General features: G+C 46.8%; 1 protein-coding gene across 1 annotated transcript in view; it reads right to left on the reverse strand.

Annotated features, from left to right (window-relative positions):
- Positions 1–4,854: 4,854 nt before the first annotated feature.
- The window catches only part of SAE1 (SUMO1 activating enzyme subunit 1), a 77,147-nt gene continuing 55,679 nt past the window's right edge, over positions 4,855–26,322 (reverse strand). Inside the window, exons 7-9 of the mRNA XM_080645816.1 lie at positions 18,365–18,509; positions 9,827–9,896; positions 4,855–5,903 (exon numbers count right to left, since the gene is read on the reverse strand). Coding sequence (XP_080501942.1) covers positions 5,811–5,903; positions 9,827–9,896; positions 18,365–18,509 — 308 coding nt within the window. The 3' untranslated portion in view covers positions 4,855–5,810. The remainder of the gene's footprint in view (positions 5,904–9,826; positions 9,897–18,364; positions 18,510–26,322) is intronic.

Consider the following 26,322-nt stretch of genomic DNA (forward strand, 5'->3'; position numbering starts at 1 on the left):
CTCCCTTCCTCTCTGTAAAAAATCAATAAAATATATTTAAAAAAATCAACCAATGAATGCATAAATAAGTGGAACAACAAATCAATGTATCTCTCTCCCCCTCCTCTCAAAATCAATCAGTACAATAAATAGCACTGGCCAGTGTGGTTCAGTTGGTTGGAGCCTTGTCCAGTGCACCAAAAGGTGGCAGATTTGATTTCCGGTCAGGACATATACCCAGGTTTTGGGTTTTATCCCTGTTTGGGGCCTGTTCAGAAGGCAACTGATCAATGTTTCTTTCTCACATCGATGTTTCTTTCTCTTCCTCTCCCTAAAATCAATGAAAAAATATCCTCAAGTGAGAATTAAAAATAAATAAAACATACAGATTTAAAAGATGCTGTTTCACTGTCTCCGTTTCTGATGAGAGAGCCGGACCATTTGAATCCTAGTTCCTGATCCCATGTATATTAGGTCGTTTTGGATTGTGTCCTGGGAGGGAATGTTGTAGACATTCTGGATTTTGTTAAAGCCTCCAAAGGATGTGCCTGTTTTTTGTTTCAGGGGACATTTATGTTTGCTACAGTGAAACTGTGGCAGCCCTAACTGGTTTGACTCAATGGAGAGCATCGGTCTGCGGACTCAAGGGTCCCAGGTTCGATTCTGGTCAAGGGCATGTACCTTGGTTGCAGGCACTTACCCAGTAGGGAGTGTGCAGGAGGCAGCTGATCGATGTCTCTCTCTCATTGATGTTTCTAACTCTCTCTCTCTCTCTCTCTTCCTCTCTGTAAAAAAATCAATAAAATATATTTTTAAAAAGTGGGCGACAGCTCACAGCCAGTTCACGTCAGCCCTCCTGTGTCTGCCCCACGCCTCACAGTCCAGGGGTCAGCAGGAGTCTTGGGCTGAATTTACACATGCAACTTGGGTTTTTCCTTCCTTGGCATTTTCCTCTCCAGTAGCTCTGGTGACTCTGACTCTGTCTTCTGGTTCTTCAGGTCAGTAAGACAGCTGGCTTCCTACCAGAGTCCTAGCTGCCTGGCGCAGAGCAGTGCCTCAGGTTAACATGATGGGAAACACACACAGCAACACCCCCCCCCCCCCCCCCCGCCGCCGCCGAGAAAAACTTACCTTGTGGCCTTCTTGCAACTTTCAATTCCCCTCTCAAACCCACCTGCCTTTGTTCACTCTTCAGAACCATCTAACAGTTGCTCGTTGGTAGGGTTTCTGTTGTTTGCTTTGTACTGTCTAGAATTTAGTTACTCACAAGGGGCGTTATAAACTTACTCCACCACACAAGAAACAGAACTTAGGGATCTTCTTTTGAATAGAACCAAATCCGTCATATTTAGGAGGGGAAGTGGGGATTGATTGATGGAAAGAGCAGACACCCAGGGGCAGTCAAGGGGAGAGGCCCTATTTTGTTAGCCAAGTCCAAAGGGATGGGTTGCTCCAGGCTGTGCGGCTTTCTGCCTTGGAACCAAGGTGCAGACCAGTCCTGCAACTTGGCAGAGCTGAGGCTCAGAGGACCTGGCAGTGAGGCCCTCGGCTAAACCCCTGCCCCCTGCCCACTGCAACCTCTAGCGAGCTGATCCCGAGCCACCTCCAAATGCTCCCTCCTGCAATGGTTGCTTCTGGAGATTTACTTTTCATTGTTCTGTTTTTTTCTTCCGTAAAAAAACATGCCCGTGTGTCTTTGTAAAACTTTCAATCCTGTACTACACGCATGTACTATCTATGCAAACAACAAATGAGCTGTACAATGCTACCAGCCTACAGCCTTTTGGAAAGAATCACCATCTCAAATGCATTTATATACTCTGTAACCTGAGCATCTGGCTTTGGGGAGTCTTTCCCAAGTGTGTACAATGAAAACAGGCTCAATGTCACTCAACAGCAGCCTGATTAAATAGCTTATGGTTCATCTGTGGTTTTGGAATTTGATGCCTGATGCACCGACAAGGATCTCCAAGGCAATGAGAAAAAGCAAGTTGCAGAAAAGTTATTTATAAATATGCATAATAGCAGGTAACATAGAGCAATTTCTACTCGGAGAACATAGTAATTCATTTAATTTCCAAGTATCAGAGGAATATACTATTACCCCATTTTATAGATGGGGCAACTGAGGTACAAAAAGGTCACTTGCCCAAGGTCGCACAGCTAAGTGGTAGAGTCTGGACTTGAACCTGACAGCCTGCCTATAAGGATTCTCTCACTGGCTGTGAGGCGTGACCTCTGGGAGCGAGGTAGGAAAGGTGACATCCCCAACCTACACAAAAAGCAGCTCGCGTTTCTCTCAGAAATCCTGAGTTTAGCTGTGAAGTCAGCTGCTCCTGCTACATGGCCAACATTGAACTGACAGGCTGTGACGCAGTGGGGAGGAATCTTTTTATTCTTACGCTGTCTCTATATTTATTTTTATTGATTTCAGAGAGGAAGGGATAGAAACGATGAGAGAGAATTATCAATTGGCTGCCTCCTGCAGGCCCCCAACTAGGGATCGAGCCGAAAATCCAGGCATGTGTCCTGACAGGGAATGGAACCGTGACCTCCTGGTTCATAGACCAATGCTCAACCACCGAGCCACACGGCAGACGGGCTTATGCTAGTATATTGCTTGACAGTTTTTTTTTTGTTTGTTTGTGTTTTTTTTTTAAATATATTTTATTGATTTTTTTTACAGAGAGGAAAGGAGAGGGATAGAGAGTTAGAAACATCGATGAGAGAGAAACATCGATCAGCTGCCTCCTGCACACCTCCCACTGGGGATGTGCCCACAACCAAGGTACGTGCGCCCTTGACCGGAATCGAACCCGGGACCTCTCAGTCCGCAGGCTGACGCTCTATCCACTGAGCCAAACCGGTTTCGGCGCTTGACAGTTTTTGTACAAACAAAATCCACCTGCCCTTCTGGACCCAGCTGAAGGTCCTCCCCTCGCACCTAGGGCTGCCCAGTGGTTCTCAGTGGTGACCGCTAGGTCTCAGGACCTTGTGAAGGCAGAGCCCGTCTCCTTGTCCTCACTGAGGTCTTAAGTGGTGCCACTACGTGAATGTTTCCTAAATGTCCCGCACGAAAGCCTTCCCCGTCAGCCGTTTGGGTGAAGCTGTTTCCTCATCTGCAATCTTGTCACAATAGCATCTGCCCCCACGGGGTTGCTATGAGGATTCAATGTAGCTAAAGTACAAGTGTTTTGGAAAGCACCAGGGAGGTAGTGTGACACCCTAGCATTATTAGTATCGAACTCTTTGACCTGAAAACTACCACCTAAGCGTCCATTTCGCCACCTGTAAAAGGGCAAATGGGACATAGCCAGTAGATAAGCACGCATTTATTAAAGAAACGGACACTGGCTCTGCCTTGCAAGAACGTGGGGCTGTGACGAAACCCAGAGCTTATTGCTGTAATTTTTCACCTATTCCGCCTAAGCCTTCAGCACAGTAAGCACTGACCGGAGCTTGGCAGCTGCGCAGACAACAGAGCGGGGTATGCAGTGGAGAAACCTGGCCGCCCCGAAGCCAGCCCGTTTCCTTTCATCTGGTAGCTCCAGCACCCCAACATATGGCACTTTCAAGAGTAGATCCTCCTTTCCACGTGGCTACATATATCCCGGAGGCACTAGAAACCACGGGAGAGTCATTGTGCACTTCCTGGAGACTCAGGGAAATCCAATTTATGATAATATTGACGTGTACTATGGGTGAATATGAAATTTGAAGAAACGAGAATAGAGACATTTCTTGCCTGGGGCTGGCAGCGCCCAGCACCACCTCCCTGATTCCCGAGGGCTCCTCTCTGGATGACTCAATCTCTGCCACGAGAGGTACAGGGCGGAAAAGTTTGAAAGCCTCACAGATTCTACAATGACAATTTTGTTTTTATCCATCCAGTCCCGCCTGCTCCCCCTTGTGACCAAGGCCCCACATTGCAAAGTAAAGGAAATAATTAGCTCAACATTTCTAAAACGGTGTGAAATTCCTGCATCAATAAAACCACTGACCTTAGTACCCGATAGGAATGGGGCCCACAATGGGGCCCCCCCAGAAACGCAGCCTTCGCCTCACCCAGGGCAGGAGCAGAGGCTCAGGATTGAGCTCTACCTCCCAGAGACCAGTGCAACAGGATTAAAATAGAAAGGAGCCCTAGCCGGTTTGTCTCAGTGGGTAGAGCGTCGGCCATGGACTGAAGGGTCCTGGGTTCAATACTGGACCAGGGCAGGTACCCCAGTTGCAGGCTCGATCCCCGGCCCTGGTCAGGGAACGTGTGGGTGGCAACAAATCGGTGTTTCTGTCTCTCCCCCTCTCCACTCCTCTCTCTAAAAATCAATGGAAAAACATCCTTGGGTGAGGGATTAACAACGAAAAAGGAAAGGAGCCGATTTATCCATTCAAACTGGCCAGGCCCAAACCTCACAGTTTTACATCAAGAGGAACCCACTCAGACTTGGTGTTCCACTGACAGCTTTGACTTGTACCAACTGTGGGAATGGGGCATATTCCTTAAGTGTCAGTTTCAAAAGGAGGCCATCGCCATGTTTACTCTGCGCAATGCCTGGCACACAGAGGAGCTAAATTAAAGGTGGCATCGGCATCACGTTTTCCTCCTTTTCTACTATTATAGTTCTTGTCCCTGAGCCCAGCCACTAGGTAACTGAATTACTCAGCACACAGCTGGAACCAGAGGCTTCCATGCACTGTTTTGCTGCGTTACCCAGAAAAAAGGTGGCAGGAACCGAGTCGGAGGGGAGAACTCTTAGAGTCAGGTTAAAGAGTCCAGTGGAATTTCTTCCAGTGGAAGGAGCAGGTTTAAAAAGGCAATTGAGGGGATCACTCCCTGTCAGAGGAAGTTTCAAATGTGGAAGAAAAACAAACAGATCCTAAAGCAAATAACTTTATTTCTATCATTCCTTTTTAAAGGACCACGGGAATCTAGAAAATATAAAAAACACAAACAGCTGCCATTCAGGGGTAATGAAGGACGACACAGCCCTTAAATGCAACAGTCTCCCGCGCCACAGCAGAGGCAGGCTCTGTGAACAGGACAGCTCCTCCCTCCCAGCGGGGCCCCACAGATCAGAATCCCCAGGGGGTGGGACCCTGGCATCTGCCTTTAAAACACTTTTTCTAATATTCAGTCCTAATATTCAACTTGCAAGGTCTCGCCCGAATGCCCTAGAGGACCCAGTACCGTTTCCTCTGTCCCACAGCCCAGGCTGGAACTCACTAATCCTCAACTAACACTCAGGAACAGCGCACCAGATGCCACCTGTTGTTTTTCAGGATTTCGAACTCCGGAGGAAATACATCCCGCCTGCCATGTTTTTCCTCTCAGGGCACCTGTCTGCATTTGGAACTGTGGTTCCACTCGTGTTTCATCGGGCCTGGGCCTCATTCCCCCGAGGCCATGCTCCCCTCGGTGTGACATCAGGCGGAGAAGTCCAAGAAGGTGGTGAGAGGCTCCTACGCAACCAGGTGTGCTGGTTCCTGGCAGGCATCCCTGGCGGGGTACCCAGAGGGGTGGCGATGCCATGACGGCACCAGGACAGAGGCGTCGGAGGGCGCTTGCAGGTGCTGCCCGCTCAGCGGAGCTGGCAAACAGTCCTGCGCAGTGCTGGAGGGAGGCAGCCAGTCCCTCCGCCCCTCATGTGCAGCAGCTGCTGGTGCTCGCAAGCGGCACATCTGCACGACCTCATTGTTCACAGGAAAGGGTTTGCGTTGGTCCAATGACTTCACTCTTCTCTCGCCTGGAGATGCCTTGGGGGGAGGAAGGGCACGGGAATGCATGCGGGCACACTGGGGGTCAGCATCTTCAGGGCTGCCATGTCGTGGGTTCACTTGGGGCCGAGGCACTCCACAATCCCATTTCCCTTCATGCCATCAAAAAAGAAGAAGTTGTTGTGAGGTGGGTCCCTTTGAGACAGGGCCTGGGGAGAAAAACAAGAAGAGGGCTCAGCTCACGTGCTTTAGAAGGGACAAAATGGAGGGAAAAATCCCCAGACCAGATCTTCCACAAGCAGTGTGGGCAGTGGTTTCTCAATAGAGGTCGATGTTGCTCCCCAGGGGCCATTTGGCCATGTCTGGAAACTTCTTTTTTTTTTTTTTTTTTTTAAATACAAGCGAAAGTTTATTTAGAAAGTCACAGAGGTAGAAAAAGTGAGCCAGCTGGGCTGCACAGGCTCAGGAAACAAGGTTCGGAGGCCAAAGAAGGGCCCTTGGTGCTGAGAGAGAGAAGAGAAGACAGAGAGAAGACGCCCAGGGGGAAGGAGCAGGGAAAGACGTGGGTGCGCTCCAGTGAGCTCGAGCATGGAGGCATGTTTTTTGGGGGGCGGGGGTGGGGGGGCATTTTTGTGGTCTGTCTCCGGGCTAGCCCTTGCCAGCTGTGTGCCCTTGGACAGATCACTTAGCTCCTCTGAGCCTTACTTTCCGCACGTACAGCAAACGTAACAGATGTATTATCCTAGGCATTGAGAGAGATGAGCCCTGCTGGTGTGGCTGAGCGTCAACTCAGGCACAGGAGGTCCCCAGTTTGATTCCTGGTCAGGGCACATGCCCAGGTTGCAGACTCGATCCCCAGTAGGAGGCAATCGATCAATGAGTCTCCCCCTCTCTAAAAAATCAATAAAAACACTTAAAGAAAATATAGAGATGAGATCAATCAAAGAACATTTATGCATATATGGACACAGACAATAGTGTGGTGAAGGCCTGGGTCGGGGATGGGCTAGATGGGGACAACGGGGGAAAAAAGGAGACATCTGTAATACTCTCAACAATAAAGATTAAAAAAAGGAAAGCGAGATGATGTACCTCAAACACCTTCACCAGTGCCCGGCATGAAGGAGCACCACATGGCCAACCGCAGGGACAATCATGGCTGTGCCTGGGAAAGGCAGCGATTCCCTCCAACACACCTCGGCTGCGGCTCCCGGAGGCCTCGCCTGCCTGCCTGCCACAGGACAGGCCTGGGAGCTGCTCTTCAGCCACAGACACGATGACTGTCTCGTGGGGTTAACAGAAGGACACAGCGCTTTTTTAATCCTCACCCGAGGATATTTTTCCCACCGATTTTTAGAGAGAGTGGAAGGGAGGGACACAGCACTATTAAGGACCGGGTTAGACAACCGGAAATCACAAGCTGAGTCATGTGTGTACAGTACTGGGCTCATACGTGCCGGTGATTTTTCTAAGAGGTTCTGAACCCAAACAGGGTTACCATTTGAAGTGGACATCACCTAGGCCAGCTTCTAGGCAGTGCTTCGAGATTCCAGAGAGCTCCATGTTGTCCCTCATAAGGCACGATCTCATTTACAAGTTTGAAATTGCTCTAAACATCCTGAACTTCTCCTTGAACTGAGCACCGATCCCAATCCATTTCCTCATCTGTCAATGGGGACAATTATACCTACTTTAAGTGGCCATTCAGCCACTTGTCCAAGGAACTGTTTTAGCATCTAATCTGTGTCAGGTATAGTGCTAGATCCTAAGGAGGGGGCTCGGATCTGACAGGCTTGCTCCTGGCGCGATTATGAAAAGGCACTTGCCTACTAGGGTTTCTGGTGAGAATGAAATGCGATCAGTCTTGTAATGTGCCTGGCACAGCCAGATGCTCAGTAAGCGGGAGCTGCTACTACTAATGGGGCCAGCACCCCTTACCAACGGCTGAGGATCCCAAGCACTCAGCCGGGTGGAAGGCCCAGAGCCCACAGCCAGAACGCCTAGAGCCTGGAAGGAGCTCTAACTGGAGCGGCCTAACCTGGAGCGTGAGATGGCCGCGCCGTCCCTGTCACCCGCAGCACTGAGCGCGGGGCCCACTGTGACGGGGGAAAGGAAGGACGACTAAGGGAGCATGACAAGTGAGGACGTGGGCAGAACACATGGGTCTGAAATGAAAAAGGAGGGAAATAAAGATGATTCCAAGGGGACAGGTTTTTCATTCGTCCCCCGCCTCCCAGTGCTCACTTTCTGACGGTCAGATGGTCTCTCAGGAGAGCGGGGGAGGTCTGTGGCCCTGATGCAGGACCCCACCGCCAGCTGACTGAAGGCTGACCTGTGTTAAGCAGGGGGAGTGGAGTGGTGGGGACGAGACAGCAGGGCATGGGGTGAACATGGGGCAAAAGGTAAAGTGCTTCCCAAGCCAGATGGGGGTAGGAGGAGATTCCAGACACGCCCAGCAACCGAGAATGCAGAGTGCTCTGGCTATCTGGGATAAACAGAAACAAGATGCTGGCAACAGCTGTCCCCAGCAGGCGGCGAGGAGGGGGCTGCCTTAGAGGTTAGGACTGGGATGCAGAGAAGCCGCTGCAAACAATGGGGTCAAGGCAGGTGGCCTTGACCCCAAATCTCCATCCCATATGAAAAATCCAGGAAGCAGCTTCTCAATGGGATGTACAGAAGTGAGCCTGGGGGTGCAAGAATAGCAGCCCTAGGTCCACGCAGACGCAGAGCCACTGGACTGAGTGTCAGTTTGGGACAGTGCCTGAGGCATGATGACCAAGTGGTGAAGAACACAGGCCCAGAAGCCAGACTGCCTAGGCTCGAATCCTGGCTCCCCACTTCCCCGCACCTCCACCCCGCTTTATACATCAGGGATCACCACACTTCTACCTCTGTGGCTGCTGGGAGAATAAATTAGTTCATCCATGTAAAGAACAGTCTCTGTATAGCACTTGTTATCTATTACTAGAGGCCGGTGCACTAAATTTCATGCACTGGGGCCTCGGGGCCCTCAGCCCAGCCTGCGCCCTCTCATAGTCTGGGAGCCCTGGCTCCTTACCGCCCGCCCGCAGCGGAGGCACAAGAGGCTCCCGTCACCGTCGCTGTGCTGGCCAGCCGTGAGCCCAGCTTCTGGCTGAGTGGTGCTCCCCCTGAGGGAGTGCACTGACCACCAGGGGGCAGCTCCTGCATTGAGCATCTGCCCCCTGGTGGTCAGTGCACGTCATAGTGACTGGTTGTTCTGCCGTTCGGTCGATTTGCACATCAGGGTTTTATTATATAGGACAGGATTGTCAGTCACTAAGAATACATACGTTCCCATTCCCACCTTCTGATCCTCCGTCACTGCACTCTGTCAGGGACCAGCACAATGCGGCCCAGGGAGGACAAAACACCACGGCAAGTCCACGAGCACCTAGACCCTGACAAAGGCCAGTCTAACGTCTTTGGGCAAATATCAAAGTTCCCAGAGGAAGTAAAACTTTGGGGTATGCTATAGCTTTCGCAACCCAAATGTCCTTCCAGAAGAAACATAAAATGCTGACCTAGCTACCGGTTCTATGATCCCAGGTAAGATACTTCCCCTAGGAGAGTGCCAGTGACAGCTACCCAACATATCACAGGCCCCCTTCTGGAGCCTGTGGGCTCCTGCACGGGCACTGGTACTGACTGGCCTCCTCCTCTGGGATTAAGAAGGAACTCTGAGGCCATGGTGATGGACAGAGAAACCCTGTCGAGGCGAAGAGCACGGATTGGAGTCCCTTATCAGGGCCTCAGTAGTGTCCTTCCGTAAAAGGGCATCATGACAGCACCCACTTCCTAGAGCCAGGAGAAGCAGAATACTCGGCGAACAGCATAAGCACCAGCTCCCTGGTCAGGTCAGCTGGGGAGGGGAGGCAGCACTATGTCCAGCTCTGGGCTCAGCACAGAGCGGCACTCACAGGTCATCTGCTGAATGCCCACCTGGATGGGCTGGAGAGAATGGGATGGGCAGGAAAAGGGAAGGAAGGGGAAGGGTGGGGCATGAAACAAGGTCGAGCGAGGTCAGAGAAACCAGGGAGCCCAGGGCGCCCTCTCGGCACATCTACAAGGTGTGCGGTGGATGAACTGTCCTCTCTCCACAGCGACTGTTTACCTTAACGATTTCCTGGGCCAAGATCCCTCCAACCACTGCACACACAGGAGCCATCTCGGAGAAGCAGAACCTAGAAGGGAAGACAAGTGAAATGAGCACGGAGGAACAGAAAGGGGGTAGGACATGTAGAAGGGCCGGCAAAGGGCTGCCTGAAGGAAACATCTCCTGCCAGGGAGTCAATTCTGACAGCAATGCTAATGCTGGCATCTAGGCGTGAAAGTTAAATCCCATCCAGGGGTTAGATGGTGGTTGGGAAAGACCTTTGAACCTTGGCAGGCAGGAATTGTTTCACAACACTTTTTTCTTTTTCTTTTTTTAAGTTAAAGGAAAGACTATATCTGTGCTTCCTAAAAATAAGGTCCTACAAATATCAGATGTGTCAGTGCCCCGGTCACATTCTAGCAATTCTATCCTTACCCATAATGGGCGGTGGGTTCTATATGCTATTCCCAGACAAATGTCAGGGAGAAGGCCTGTGTTAACATGCAGGAGGCATGGGAAATTTGGGATCTGATATGAAAGTATGGGGATAGAAAAAAGTCTTCACTACCCACATAGATACCAGCCCTTCTTGGGCCAGAGGACAAATTTTAGCTGATACTGTCACCTACCCCTTCAAATCACCAACCTGGGTAGCTAAACCCTATCTCTTACTACTTCCCCGGTTCCCAGCCCTAAACTCAAAGGTATTTCTTAAATGAGCAAACTGGGACATAGACAAGTTGCAGCTTCCCAAAGAAACCCTATGATCAAGAGACCACCTCCAACCCAGGCTGGTTTGGTTCAGTGGCTAGAGCTCTGGCCTGTGGACTGAAGGGTCCCCGGTTCGATTCCAGTCAAAGGCACATGCCCAGGTTGTGGGCTCCATCCCCAGTGTGGGGCATGCAGGAGGTAGCTGATTGATGATTCTCTCTTTTTAAAATATATACATATTTTTATTTCAGAGAGGAAAAAAGAGAAACATCAATGATGAGAGGGAATCATTTATTGGATGCCTCCTGCACGCCCCCCACTGGGGATTGAGCCTGCAACACAACCTGGGCAAATGCCTTGACTGGGAATCAAACCATGACCTCTTGGTGCATAAGTTGACACTCAACCACTGAGCCATGCCGGCCGGGCTAAACATATAGTATTTTAAACCCAAGTAATATCAACTAATATTCATTCCACACTATAATCTGATGGATATTTAGATTGTTCAACATTGCAATCATACATCTGGGTTCTGATACATTTTGCCAAAATGTCCCTTTAAAAAAAGCCCTTTAGAAAGGCTATATCACAACTTTCACCTTCCACCCCTACCCCCACCCCAGCCAGGATCAGCACTACCATTTGTTTAGCTACAGAGGTAACTTTTCCTCCTGTTTGTTGAGGTCTATTATAGAACTATAAAAACGTAGAGAAATATTACAAAGAAACCCATCACCCAGAATTCTATTCTACTACTCAAAGATAACCAAATGCCAGAATTTCCCCCCTCTTATGAAAAAACAAAACAAAACAAAAAGCATGTATTCTCTTGTGATCATACCACACAATGTAATATTCTGCCTCTTCTTTCTTAAAAGTATATTATCACGCCCTGGCCAGGTAGCTCAGAGAGTTAAAATGTCTTCTCGATACGCCTAGGTTGCAGGTTCAATCCCTGGTCAGAGTACATGTAGGAATCGACCAGAGTGCATAAATAAGCGAAACAACAAATCAATGTTTCCCTCTCTCAAACTGATAAATTAAAAAAATGTAAAAGCATATTATTATTTTTGTTTGTTAATCCTCACCAGAGGATATTTTTCCCATTGATTTTAAAAGAGTGAGTGGGAGGGAGGGAGGCAGGGAGGAAGGGAGCGGGGGAGAGAGAAAGAGAAACATAGATGTGAGAGATGCTTCCATTGGTAGTCTCCCCACATGTGCTCCGACCAGGGTCAGGGAGCGAACCTGCAACCCAAGTATGGGCCCTTGACTGGGAATCAAACATGAGAACCTTTGGTGGGTAGGCCAATGCTCTAACCACTGAGAATACTGGCCACAGCTAAGTATATTCTCTTAACTAAATGCTAGCAAACCAAACCAATAACATATAGAAAGAATTATTCACTATGACTAAGTGGGATTTATGTCAGGAATGCAAAGTTGGTTCAACAGCTGAAAAAGAACAACACACCAATCAATATAGTATGCCATATTAATTGAATAAAGGATAATAAACACATGATGATCTCAATAGACACAGAAAAAGCACGCAACAAAATCCTGCACCTTTTCATGATAAAAACACTCAACAAACTGGGAATAGAGAAAAACTTCTTCAACTTGATAAAGGGCATCTATGAAAAGGTCATATCTGTCACCATACTCAATGGTGAAAGACTGAAAGCTGCTTTCCCAAGATCAAGAACAAGATAAAGATGTCGGCTCTCACCACTTCTATTGGACATTGTACTGAAGGTTCCAGCCAGGGCAGTTAAGGAGAAGAGAAATAAGAGACCTCAGATTGGAAAGGAAGAAGCAATACATATTCACAGATGACATAATCTGGTATATAGAAAATACTAAGGAATTCACAGAAAAATTACGTGAAATATTTAATTAGCAAGGCTTATAGGATATAAGATAAATATACAGAAATCAATTGTATTTTTATACATTAGTACTGAACATTCTAAAAACAAAGTTAAGAATTCCACTCATAGTAGCATCCAAAATAAAAAATTTAGAAATAAATTTAACAATAGATGTGTAAAACAAAAGTTGAAGATTACAATATATACCTGGAGAGTATTATGCTAAGCAAAATAAGCCAGTCAGAGAAAGACAAGTATCATCTGATATCACTCCTATGTGCAATCTAATGAACAAAATAGATCCAGAGACACAGAAGCACAGAACAGACTGCGGAATCTCGGAGGGAAGGCGGGGGTGGAGGTAGAGGGGGTGGGAAGTGATCAACCAAAGAACTTCTATGCATATATACATACCACATGGACAACAGGGTGGTGAAGGCCTGGGGTGGGGGGCAAGGGCGGGCTAGAAGGGGTCCATGGAAGAAAAAAGGGAACATATGTAATACTTCCAACAATAAAGATTGAATTAAAAAAAACAAAACACACTACAATATATTGTTGAAAGAAATAAATGACCTAAATAAATGAAAATATATCTCATGTACATGGATCAGAAGACTTAATGTTAAGAGAGCAATACTCCCCAAATTAATCTATATATCTGACAAAATAACTAAATCAAAATTCCAGCTGCCTGCTTTGTAGAAATGGCAAAATCCATCCTAATATTCCTATGGGAATGCAAGAGATCCAGAATAGCCAAAATAATTTTGCAAAAGAAGAACAAAGTTGGCCCTGGCAAGATGGCTCAGTTGGTTGGAGCATAGCCCCATATACCAAAAGGTTGCAGGTTCGATTCCCAGTCAGGGCACATATCTAGGTTGCGAGTTTGATCCCCAATCAAGGTGCGTACAGGAAGCAACCAAACAATATTTCTCTCTCACACTGATGTTTCCCTTCCTCTCTCTCTAAAATCTGTAAACATGTCCCCAGATAAGGATTAAAAAATAAAAAAGAACAAAGTTGAGGAATTCATGTGTCCCAATTTAAAAACTTACTACTAACACAGCTATAGTAATCAACATCGCGTGATACTGGCATTAAAATAGACATACAGCCCTGACCAGTGGTTAGAGTGTCGGCTTGCGCTCACATCGATGTTTCCTTCCCCCTCTTCCCCTCAACCTCCTCCCTTCCTCTCTCTAAAAAGCAATGGAAAAAATATCCTTGGGTGAAGATTAACAAAAATCAAACAAAACAACAAAACAAAACAAAACAAAACAAACAGACATACACATAAATGAAATAGAACTGAGAGCCCAGAAGTAAATAAATACATATATGGTCAATTAATTTTTGATCAGGGTGCCTAGATCATTCAAGGGGAATGGAAAAGTTTTTATAACAAATGGTACTGGGACATTTGGGTCTCCACATACACAAGAATGAAATGGAGCCCCGACCTCACAGTTTGTACAAAAGTTAACTTGAACATGGATCACAGACCTAAATGTGAAAGTTAAAACTAGAAAACTCTTAGAACATACAGGACTAAATCTTTATGCCCTTAGATTAGGTGATGTGACACCAGAAGGATATGTGAAAAAAGAAAATAGATAAATTGTATTTCATTAAAATTAAAACTAAACTTCAAAGGATACCATTAAAGCTCCAGCCAATTTGGCTCAGTGGATAGAGCATCGGCCCATAGACTGAAGGGTCCCGGGTTCGAGTCCAGTCAAAGGCACATGTGGGAGGCAACCAATTGATGTCTCTCGCTCACACTGATGTTTCTGTGTGTCTCTCCCCCTCACTTCCACACACACACACTCTCTCTCTCTCTTAAAAAAAAAAAAAAAATGAAAGAAAAAAAAATTAATGGAAAAATATCCTCGGGTGAGGATTAACAAGAAGAAACACACACACACAAATACCAACTAGAAAAACTCCACATAGGATACCATTAAGAAAGTAAGAAGACAATCCACAAAATGGGAGGAAATTTTGTTAGTCATATATGAAGGGAGGACTTGTATCTAGAATATATAAAGAACTCTTGCAAGACCCTCCCCTCCACCAGCAAAAGATTACAATTCACTTTATTGTGATACTTGAGTTATTACGGTGGTCTGGAACCTTGAGCCCTCAATCTCTGAGGTATGCCTGCATATTATATTACTGGGAAAGGCAGAAGTACAGGAATAGAGAATGGATCAGCTATTGCTGGTGGGGAAGGGGCTGGCTACAAGGCACCACAAGGGAGTTTTGTGGGTTTTTTTAAAAAATATATTTTTATTAAATATTATTTATATATATATATATATATATATATATATATATATATATATATATTTTTTTTTTTTTTGATTACAGAGAGGAAGGGAAAGGGAGAGAGAGATAGAAACATCACTGATGAGAGAGAATCATTGATCGGCTGCCTACTGCACACCCCCTATTGGGGATTGAGCCCGCAACCTGGGTATATGCCCTTGACCGGAATCAAACCCAGGACTCTTCAGTCCACAGGCTGATGCTCAATCCACTGAGCCAAACCGGCTGGGACCACAAGGGAGTTTTTTTGTGTTTTTTTTTTTTTTAAATATATTTTATTGATTTTTTACAGAGAGGAAGGGAGAGGGACAGAGAGTTAGAAACATCGATGAGAGAGAAACATCGATCAGCTGCCTCTTGCACACCCCCCACTGGGGATGTGCCCGCAACCAAAGGTACATGCCCTTGACTGGAATCGAACCCGGGACCCTTCAGTCCACAGGCTGACGCTCTATCCACTGAGCCAAACCGGTCAGGGCCACAAGGGAGTGTTTTGAAGTGATGAAACTTTCCTATATTTTGATTGTGGTGGTGGTTACACAACTCTACTAGTATGTCTTTGTAAAAATTCATGAAACTGTAAAAATAAAAACAACACACACACACACAGTTCTGGCCAGCATTGCTCAACGGTTAGAACGCCGGCCCATGCACCGAAGGGTCTCGGGTTCGATTTCCAGTTAAGGGCACGTACTTGGGTTGCAGATTCGATCCCCAGCCCCGGTTGGGGTGAGTGCGGGAGGCAACCAATCAATGTGTCTCACATTGATGTTTCTCTCTCTCCCCCTACCTCCCACCCTTCATTCTCTCTAAAAATCAATGGAAACAAATATTCTCAAAAGAGGATTAACGATAACAACAAAACACACATGGCTCATAGAACTGTGTAACAAAAATAAATAAATTTTACTATATATATAAACTTTAAAAAATACATGAGGAAACAAAAAATGAATTTTAGCCCTAGCTGGTTTGGCTCAGTGGATAGAGCATCCGCCTTCAGACTGAATGAAGGGTCCAGGGTTTGGTTCCAGTCAAGGGCACATGTCCGGGTTGCGGGCTCGGTCCCCAGTGGGGGGTGTGCAGGAGGCAGCCAATCAATGATTCTCTCTCATCACTGATTTTCTATCTCTCTCTCCCTTCCTCTGTGAAATCAATAAAAAAAAAAGAAAAAAAGAAAGAAAAATGAGTTTTACTATATGTAAGGCTAAATAATGGAAATTAAACAGCAATGTGAATGTACTTAATGCCACTAAACTGTACGTTTAACAATGGTGAAGATGTTACATTTTATGTTGTGTATATTTAACTACAATAAAAATTTTAAACAGTAAAAAAGTTATATTTACATATACAAATTATGAATGTTCGTCATAAATATATATAATAGTGAAAAACTACAAACTTAAATACCCACTGATAAGGTGATGGTTGAATAAATAACCATGTGTCCGATAAGGAAATGGATCTGTATTTTGATAAAAATAGGCCTATGACATGCTGAAAAAAGAAGGTGATTGTTTAGAAAATATGATCACATTTTGACATTAAAAAGGAGAACACATATGCGTAAAAATACAAAGAAGTCTGTGAGTGTAAACCCCGAAATGTTAGCTGTGGCTACTTCTCAATGGTGGGACTGTGGTGATCCTTTTCTTCCCTTCTACATTTTCTGGCAACAGGCATCTGTTACTTTCCTAATCAGAAAAGCAATAAAGCTCTCTGAAAAGAGAATAAATAAGGTCACATAAAGAACAGAGCAAGCACACCAGGACAGATGAGGGAAACGGAGACTTGTGCACAGCCTTCCCTACTCAAGTGCACAGCCCTGCTCCGAGCTGGCAGTGGGCAATCTGTGCGGGTGCCTGAACTGCCAGACATCCCATCCCCTATCAGGCCTCAAAGAGCCACCAAACCCCTCTTACTTAAAGGGCAATAGAGCGGGAACACCTGAGCACATGAGGACGTGAACATGGGAAAGTGGTTTCTGCAGAGCAGGTGGGAGGGGGAAGGAAACACTGGCGAGAAAACCAGCCAGCAGCTAGTTAGGCTGTTAGCAGTTAGGTGGTGGCTCTCTCCTTCTGCGAAGCGGGGCCTCGGCCACTTGCGCGACGCAGAGCCAGGCCACTCTTCACTCTAAATGCCCAAATTAGTCAGCTGGCTGCATACTCACGGCCAGGCACGGGCCTGCTTGGCGGCCTGGTCTACCTGGCAGCGTCTGCTGCAAATGGAGCCCTGCATGAGCCAGAGCAGGTACCACTTGCTTTCCACATACTGTCCTCCCTTTACCAAGACATGTGTGCAGGGCTGTGAGCCCAGCCTGCAGTGTCATCAGCCCCTGAACGCCCCGTACCAACTTACCAAAGCCCGCAAACAAAGGCTACTTACTGCTGGTCCTAAACCTGGTGGGGTCTGCTACTGTCTAAACACGGTGCCCAGACATGAGAAAGAAATGACTGGAGAAGGAAGGGGCTCTAATTCACGTTACTGCTGGGAGAAAACCAAAGAAGCGTGCTACTACCAGAGGTTATATGGTGAGACTTGGGTGAGGTCTTGGTTGGCTACTTACTAAAACCGTGAGCAAGTGATAGAAAAATCTTTCTGAGCCTCAGTTTCTTCATTTAAATAATGGGAAAATAATCACACCTCAAGGGAATATTGTGGCAATTAAATGTGGTAAAGCATAGAACGTCTTCAATACATGGTACTGTTGCCATTAGCCACACACACACACACACACACCTTGGATTAGGCACTTAACGTTCCTGAACTTTAACTTTTCCTCACCTATAAAAAGAATTGTTATGAAGAGAGAACATGTACATAATAAATGCTCAATAAACTGCAGCCATTATTATTACTGCTACAAGCTAGAGGCACAGCAAAGCAATTTAGGAACTTTTCCCTAAGACAATGAAAGAAAACAAGAGTGCGCTGATGATCCCAGAACTGCCTGGAAGGGGTTCCTGATCTAGTCACTGTTTGGACTTCTCCAATCAAATCCTAAACCTGTAAGAGCACAGACTGGTCCCCCAAGGTGCAAACATCCAAGTGCCCAAGTGAGAGGATGCAGGGAACACAATTGCCCTTGCTGCTGAGAGCAGACACTGGTGAGCCACCAATGGGGTCATGTCTACCAAGTAAATCACGCTTCTGACACAGGCACTCCCCACCTATCCATTAACCCTGAGGTGCGCCTGCACACACAAGGCCATATACTGCAGCACGTGTGGTAACAAAGGCCTGACCACAACTCGAGGCCGCAGGGGACGGGTTCGGTGACCGCTCCTGCTCCTGCGCTGGGATACTATACGGAGCTGGGGAAACGAGGAAGGGATCTATGTACTGACCGGGAAGCATCCCCAGAAGACACTGTGGAGTGGAAAAGGCACTCAGTAGTGCATACAGATTTTACACTACTTGAGTTTTGAACCATGTAACTACTGAACAAACAGAACCTGCACCCCTTTCTCACACGCTGTGGCTACACCAACGGAGAGCCGGAGGCCGGCGAAGTTGCAGACCGTGGCCCAGGAGGCTCCCCTCAGGGCTTTTGGTCTCAGTGAAGCACCTCCCCAACTTAAGGCAAATGCGCAGATGTTTATCAATCCAGGCCAAACTAATAAATGTGGAGACCAACCTGACAAAGTCTTCAGGAAGCAGGTCAGGATTAACACCCAGGGAGTCAAGCACATCGTTTCGAATCTGGAGCAACAGCTCAGAATCTTCCCCAAAGGTATCACAACTAGGGTCTCTTCCCTTATCCGTGCGGAACTTCAGGAGCACTGGGGAAGGAAAGAGAAGGAGGTTAAAACGCCAAGTCTTTTCATAATAAATGCTTGTAGATGTGGAGAACTAAGTTTTCTTTTTCATTCTCTAGGAATCACACATTAATTAAAATGTGGGCCAAGTGAAAGGTAATACACTTTTCATTTATTCAACAAATACGGTCAGAAAGGCAATCAAATAATTACAAAGATAACTACAATGACTGTGTGATGAGTGCCAAGAGAGTACAGCAGAGGGTCTACACTACCCACATGGTGGTGCCCGGTAAGGCTTCCCTGAGGAAGCAACGACTGGGTGAATGTGTTTGGGGAGAAGGGGGGAACTTCCAGCAGAGGGAAAAGGCCCAATTCTGACCCAGAAGAGAGGTCAGGAGCGGGAGGCATGCATTCTAGGCAACAGTTCAAAGGGCTGCTTCAGCCAGAAAGGCCAGCCAAATGCTCAGACTCATCAGACAGGCAAGTCATTACAAACAAAACCTCCCTTAGTATAACAATTCGTCAACCTCCAGAAATGAGTGTTTAGTTTTGCTTTTGAACCAGAGAAAGGTTGAGATGATGGCAGCAAATCAGAGCTACTGTGAAACAAGACCCTAACAAGGCTTGAACTTTTAGCCCAACCAAATATACATAGGCAGGAGCATGATAAGATCATCAGATACAAACCCCTTCCACTGCCACTACACCGTCCACAATGTTCACCGCATGCTGGGCAGGTGGTGTTCTTGTTCCCCACGTGCTCCCCAAGGCAGGCACACAGCAGTCTCTAGGGCACTCCTCCTCCTCATCACACAAGAGTGTGTATCAGCGGAGACAGAGACAAGTGGGCCCTGGGTGCTATGAGATAGCACCTCATACTTGGAGGGGACTTTACAGTTTACAAAGTGCTTCCATTTAAGTTTCATCATTATTTGCTGACTGAAAAAGTGAACTTATTCGGCAAATTATACTATCAGTACAAGGGGCTCTTTCCCAAAAATAAAGGTGGATTGAAAACTCAGGCAATTGCTGTGAGGCTCTTTAAAAATGCATTTGGAACTCACCCCAGACTAGGAAATGAGCCCTTCTTTCTACTTGTTTTCTTAAGACGCAAAGAGTTTTGGTGATGAGCAGCCTGGGTTGAGAACCACTCTCCAAGAAAGAGTACAAATTCACTCATTCAGCCAGCAAGACCAAGCACTCACCGAGTGCCCAGCAGACTTAGGCATTGAAGGTGCGAGGGAAGGCGAGTGAGTCTTGGTGTCTACACATGTGAAGGTGAAGGGGAGAGAACAGAGAATTTAGGAGTCACAACAGATGGTCCAAGCCTGAGAAGTTCATAAATGGATTATAAAGAATTCCAAGAAGATCCCAAACCACAGAGGCCCAGGTAGAAGACAAGGCCTGCTCCTGGGCTATGCCGTTCTCGGTGCCACTGTGAGAAAGGCCCCGGTCTGCTTCTCTGGCAACTTTCAAATGCCCAGTTAGGGCTCTGCGCTTCGCAGCTTTAAAAACAGGGGTGCGTGTGTGTGTGCTCATGGCACCTGTTTTGAACAGTTTGCCACCTGGAAACATGACTCTCCTCTTTTTAAGAACACAGCTACTAGAACCCTCGATTGTACCGAATCACTTGGCAGTCAAGGCCAATGACCATTTGGATGCTAACAAACTGATCTGCCTTCACCTGAGCTTAGCGTCTACCTCTGCAGATGTGTTGCTGGAATTCCATTTTGGAGTAAATAAATGCAATCACAGAAGCATTTGGGGGCAGGGTGGAGAAGAGACTGCAAAAGAGGCAGTTAATCCCTGTTTAGACCAAGCCTCCTTTCCAACGATGTCCTATGAAGACAAAGGAATCTGGAAATCTGCTAGTCCAGCCAACGCAGAGGATACTCTGAGCGACCTGCACTGAATGTCAGCGCTGCTCCCATCAATCGCTTCCGAGAGGACAGGACCACAAACCCAGAATGAGTGTCAGTGCTGCCTGAGCAGATGACGGACGCAATGCCAAGTACAGACGCTTCTACTGCACAATTCAAGGCTCAGTGGCAACCACGTGGATAGTGAGTGAGGCTGCTTAATTTCAGGCCGTCAGGGTGGTGGACAGCAGTGGGGGCCCCACATAGTGCCGCCCATGTGTAGCTCTCATTTCTGTGTCACTGGGACGGAAGCATCAACTGTCATACGGAAGGAAGGAGAGAGGGTCATTTTTTTAGCTCTCACCACAGAGCTTTTCATTTTTTGGTTAAATATAAGCCCTTGGAGAAAGCTCAAACCATCCTAATGGTAAAACCAACAGTGCCTAGTGCGTGCCAGGCATTTTACACACATTAACACTCATCCACAATAACCTGGTGAGGGAGGTAGGCCCGAATACTCTCCTTACTTTATAGATGGGGACACTGAAGTTCAGAGAGGTTAAATGGCTTGTTCAATGTAACTGTCAATAAGCATTAGCGCAGAAATGCCAACTCTGGCATTCAGACTCTGTGCTTCTTAACCCTAATCAAATCCAGGAGAAATGGCAGGACCATCAGGAATGTAGCCCCAAGGATTCCAAGTGGTCTGGCTCTTTGCCCCTCACCTCAGAGGACTCCCATTCAACCACATTTTTATGCATTTTCCAGACAGGCCCTGCCCTCTCCTCTCAACTGGTCCATTAATTTTAAGTTACTAATTCAGTGGGTGAGAAGTGGACGTGGAGGCCATACGAAACCTTGCCCATCAATCTTCAGAGAGTAAGACCAGTTTCATCTCCGAAAGAAGTAAGATGGCACTAAGAGGAGGAGTGAAGGCAGCCAGCAGCTGGCCCCGCTGTTTCTCTGGTGCAGGCCGCCTGGATGAGGGCCGGCAGGCTGGCACCAGCCAGATACCTCGCTGACCACATCTGAAGTCCTCTCAGGGCCTCTGGGAAGGAGGCCAGTCAGAAGGCCACTTATTTGTAGCAAAGCAAACAGAAGCTGTATTTTTCACTCTTTTTCGAATGTCAGCACTCCAGTTAGCGGGGGTGGGAAGAAGCCCATGTTCTAGACAGGCAGCAGTCTCAGAACTGACCCTAGCCCCTGACGAGTTCTTGCTTATTAAATTCTCCTCTTTGTTCTGCTCTCCACCCTCCCAAATAGCCACACACACACATCACTGTTGACTCTGCATTTCTGAAGAGCACCTCCCCACCAGCTTCCAGATTATAAAACTGTCCCATTAAGATCAAACTCAGGAATGGAGAGCTGCTCTGCCAAAAGATGACTCATTGAATTGCATCAAAACAGTGCACAAAATGAGAGTCCCAAACTTGATTAACTTCATCTGAACCTTTTAATTAACTCAGGATGCTGAAGTCCAGGAAAATGACATTTATTGCTACAGATGACAGGCTTGTGTCTCTGCTTAAGTTTAGGTCTTGCCTATGTGACAAAAAAGGCAAACTTTGAAAAGGAGAAACCAAGCACCTTTTCATGTACTGAAAGGAAAACTGTGTACATGTGATTAACTACTAATTCTGCAAAAAGAAATTAATTCAAATTTCTTTCTTTCCACAAATGTCTTATTGCATTTAAATAGTGTGATTATATTTAGCATAATCACTAAGGTCATCGGAAAAAAATAGTATTTTTATAGGAAATAAAATAAAGTCAATGTTGCAAATAAGCCCCAACTCTATTTCTGTCCCCCAAAACAGCTCAATTAAAGGGGAAAGCCAAATGTATATAAAAACCTCATTTGCCTGACAACTAAAGCTCTGAGTGTCAGATACCCCTGCCTCAGTCTCTGGCGCTCTCCAACCTACCAATAACCCTTCTCCCCAAGTCGGCTCGCTCAGTGGAGCCGTTCACTCTGGAAACGTCCTGGAAACCAGCTCTATTCCTGTGTTACATAAACTTCCAAGAAGTAAGAGCAGTTATCCTCTTAGACAACTGCCTATCTCCTTTGGTAAAACACTAGGTCTGACATTTCGTTAATTGTTCATTCAGTAAGTATGAACGGAGTGCTGGCTTTGTGCCAGGCCCTGAGCTGGGCAGGTGAGAGTATAATGCATGCTCTGCCCCCACAGAGCTTTTAGTGAGGGTGGCAAATCCAAACTACTTATAAGTTAATAAAAGGCGGGAACCAGAAAAAGAGCTCTGAGTTATGAGGGTGGAATGGGGCAGTCTCACTGAGCAGCCAGGCTCCTGGCCATGGGGCAGGACCACCTGCTGTTCACAGCCCACCCCGCCCCCAATGCTGCCTTCTCTCTGCGAGGTCCTTCCTAGGAACTGGTGGGCAGCAGAGCACAGTAGTGAGGAGCCCGGCTCTGGAGCCAGACTGACTGCCTTGGCTGGATCCCCTGTTTTTCCACTTACTGTCACCTTGGGCAAGTGACAATGTCCCCGAGCTTCTTCTATAAAATAAGAATCATAAGAGCACTTGCAGGGCTTAAGGATTAAGTGAACTAATCCACGTAAAGCACCTAGGACAGCGCCACCAGCGCCACGCGCAGTGTAAGAATCCAGTAAATGCCAACACTCCAGGATTGTGGCTACTCTTCCCCAGTGGCCATCACCCCAGCTCGCCCGTCCCTTGGAGCTGACATGCTTGTTTACACGGAACTTCCTGGTTTAACTGAGTTACCACCACTAATGCAGCTGTGAGCTCTGGAGACTACAGGGACTCTTAATCTCCATTTGTTATCTTAAAATCATCTGTGTTAATTCACTTGTACAAGGACTGGCTTGCCTTTCCTTTCCCTCCAGATGTTTGCTCTGTGCGGCAGAGACCATTTCTATTTTGTTCACTACTATTTAATTAATGCCTAACATGAGTGTGCCCCCTGGTAGGCACCAAGAATGTAGGCTTCATGGGAAGCCTAAATGTTTGGGGAAGGAAGACAGTCACACATGAGGAGAGAGGGCTCTCAACAAGTGACACAAGGTCCTCATAGATTCTAACTTGGCCTGCTCTTTTATTAATCAAATTGAATAGTTTTCAGGATACACAAGATGGATTTATTTCTTATCAAGTATTTACAAACATGCTAGACATGGAATACCCACCAAGAAACAAAAAAGATACACAGTACACCACGTCTGCCCTCAGGAGGGAAACAAGGTAAGAGTCCAGCTTTCAAGGCTATGCCTGAGGTCTAACGGTGCAGGACAGCCAGCCCCCGGGTGTGAGCTCAAGGGAGGGACAGGGCTGAGCTGGGAAGGCAGGAGCAGTTCAGGAAGCCGATTTTATGGCATCCATCTGTTCACTTCGGCTCCACAAAACTCCCCACTTCATTGACCTCACCCTTAGTTTTTCTCTTAAAAGTATGTGTGTGGCCTGGCCAGGTGGCTCAGTTGGTTGGAGCATTATGCCTTACACTGAAAGGTTGCAGATTTGATCCCCAAGAGGAGACCGTATGGAAAGGCAACTGATCTATGTTTCTCTCTCTCCCCCCCTTCCCTTCCACTCTCTCTAAATTCAATGAGCATGTCCATGGGCAAGGATTTAAAAAAAAAAAATGCCGCCGAAACCGGTTTGGCTCAGTGGATAGAGCGTCAGCCTGCGGACTGAGAGGTCCCAGGTTCGATTCCGGTCAAGGGCATGTACCTTGGTTGCGGGCACGTCCCCAGTGGGGGGTGTGCAGGAGGCAGCTGGTCGATGTTTCTCTCTCATCGATGTTTCTAGCTCTCTATCCCTCTCCCTTCCTCTCTGTAAAAAATCAATAAAATATATTTAAAAAAAAAAAAAAAATGCCAGAGGTATCTGTGTGTATTCATTTATTCCCTTTTCATCCACAAACATGTCTTGAGCACCTGCCTTCCACCCCCACATTCTGTACAGAGCTGTGCTGGGGACCCAGAAGTGACCCAGAGGGCACCAGGCCCTGCCCTTGAATGCAGAGCTCAGAATCCACAGAGAGCACACTCATAAGCCCCGCATCATGGGCACCCAGCACTGTGATCTCTTTCTCCAGAGCATCACCTTCAGAGTGGCTCCCCCAAGACTTACTTTGAAATGCCCCCTTGGGCTCCAGGTCCTGGCGACCCTTCCACCTCTCCAATGCAACCCAGTCTATGACCTCATCACATATCAGCTCAAAGCAGAGAAAGAAAGCTATCACTTGTTATTTACATCTCACTCTCTTCTAAAAAGAATTTGAGGCAGCCAGATGAAGTTGTTGATGGGGAAAGGAGAGTACCTTTTCTCAGAAATGACCTGAAAACAAGATGCCATTTTTTGCCTACCAAATTAAAGACCAAGATTACTCAACCTAAGAAAGAAGGCCGGGGTTCGACTCTGTCACCCAGAGCTGGTGGAAGTGTGAGTGCTCCACAAACATGTCTTGAGAATGACATGAGTGTGTGGTATGGAGGATCTTTATAAAAGGTCACTGCCACCCTGGCTGGCTTGGCTTATTGGATAGAGTGTCGGCCTGTGGACTCAAGGGTCCTGGATTCGATCCCCAGTGGGGGGCACGAAGGAGGCAGCCGATCAATGATTCTCTCTCATCATTGATGTTTCTCTCTCCCTCTCCCTTCCGCTCTGAAATCAGTAAAAATATATTTTTAAAAAAGGTCATTGCCATGTTATTTATACTACAGAAAATATGAAAATAATCTCACATCCAATAATAGGGTGGTTACATACAGAATGAATATTATTCAGCTACTGAAATTATGTCTAAGCAGTTTTTAGTCAAGATTTTTGCAACATTTAGTTTCTTAAAAAGGCATATGATACCCTACATTCAGAATACTCCTCTATGTAGAAATAAAATAGGATAAGATAGGTGTAACTGTTACCATTCCCATTTTACTTTTTTTTTTTTAAATACATTTTATTGATATTTTACAGAGAGGAAGGGAGAGGGATAGAGAGCTAGAAACATCGATGAGAGAGAAACATCGATCAGCTGCCTCCTGCACACCTCCCACTGGGGATGTGCCCGCAACCACGGTACATGCCCTTGACTGGAATCGAACCTGGGACCCTTGAGTCCGCAGGCCGACGCTCTATCCACTGAGCCAAACCGGTTTCGGCTGTTACCATTCCCATTTTAAAGGTGGGAAACTGAGGCTTTGGAGAGGAGGCTCAGGATCACAATGGACTCAAAAGTCACTGCACTGGCAACCTCTGTTATACTGTCTCCCTAGGACAGAGACAAGACAGAAAACATTCTTATTGTTAAAAATCACTTCAAATAGATTTGGCTCTCCACCCTACAGCCCACCAGTTTGGAATAACGCAAACTACCCATTAAGACTCTGCAGCCAAATGTTCTATTTCTTCTCTAAAAAAGTGTCAAGTGATTCCTGAGCTTGACTCGCACCTTTCAAGTAGAACATTCTGACTAGTAAGAAAATACTGTAATTTACAAAAGAAGGGGACAAAAAATTCTAAAACGCAGAGTAACTTATGTAGACAAGTACAGAGTTCCACGCCCAGTGCAGGGCCCCTCACTGACCAGCTTGGCCAACTGCACCCCCTACTCAAACAACGAGTCTGACAGAGCCCTCTCCATTCAGACCCACCAGCCCGGTCACAAGCAGCAGGGAGACAGGGTCTTTTCTCCAGCCCAGCACTTGAGTGGCACATGACCTTAACTCTGGGCATCTGCTGCTCTCTGCCAACCACTCTCAGGAGGGAAGATGGCACAGGACATTCCCGTGACTGTTGTCTGACAGTCAGAGAAAAGATGTGAGGCTTTAAACAAGAATCGCAGCTGGGCTTGGGGCCCGAGAGCTGCTCAAACAGGCTAAAGCCGGGGGTGGGGGAGATGTGGGCCTGCAAAGAAAAAACAAGGCAGGTTGCTGACAATGTTGCCCATTATTGCAATCTGGTCTCCACGGGCCTTAGTTTCCCATCTGCA

This window comes from Plecotus auritus (genome assembly GCF_963455305.1).
Source record: "Plecotus auritus genome assembly, chromosome: 10".
Lineage (NCBI taxonomy): Eukaryota > Metazoa > Chordata > Mammalia > Chiroptera > Vespertilionidae > Plecotus > Plecotus auritus.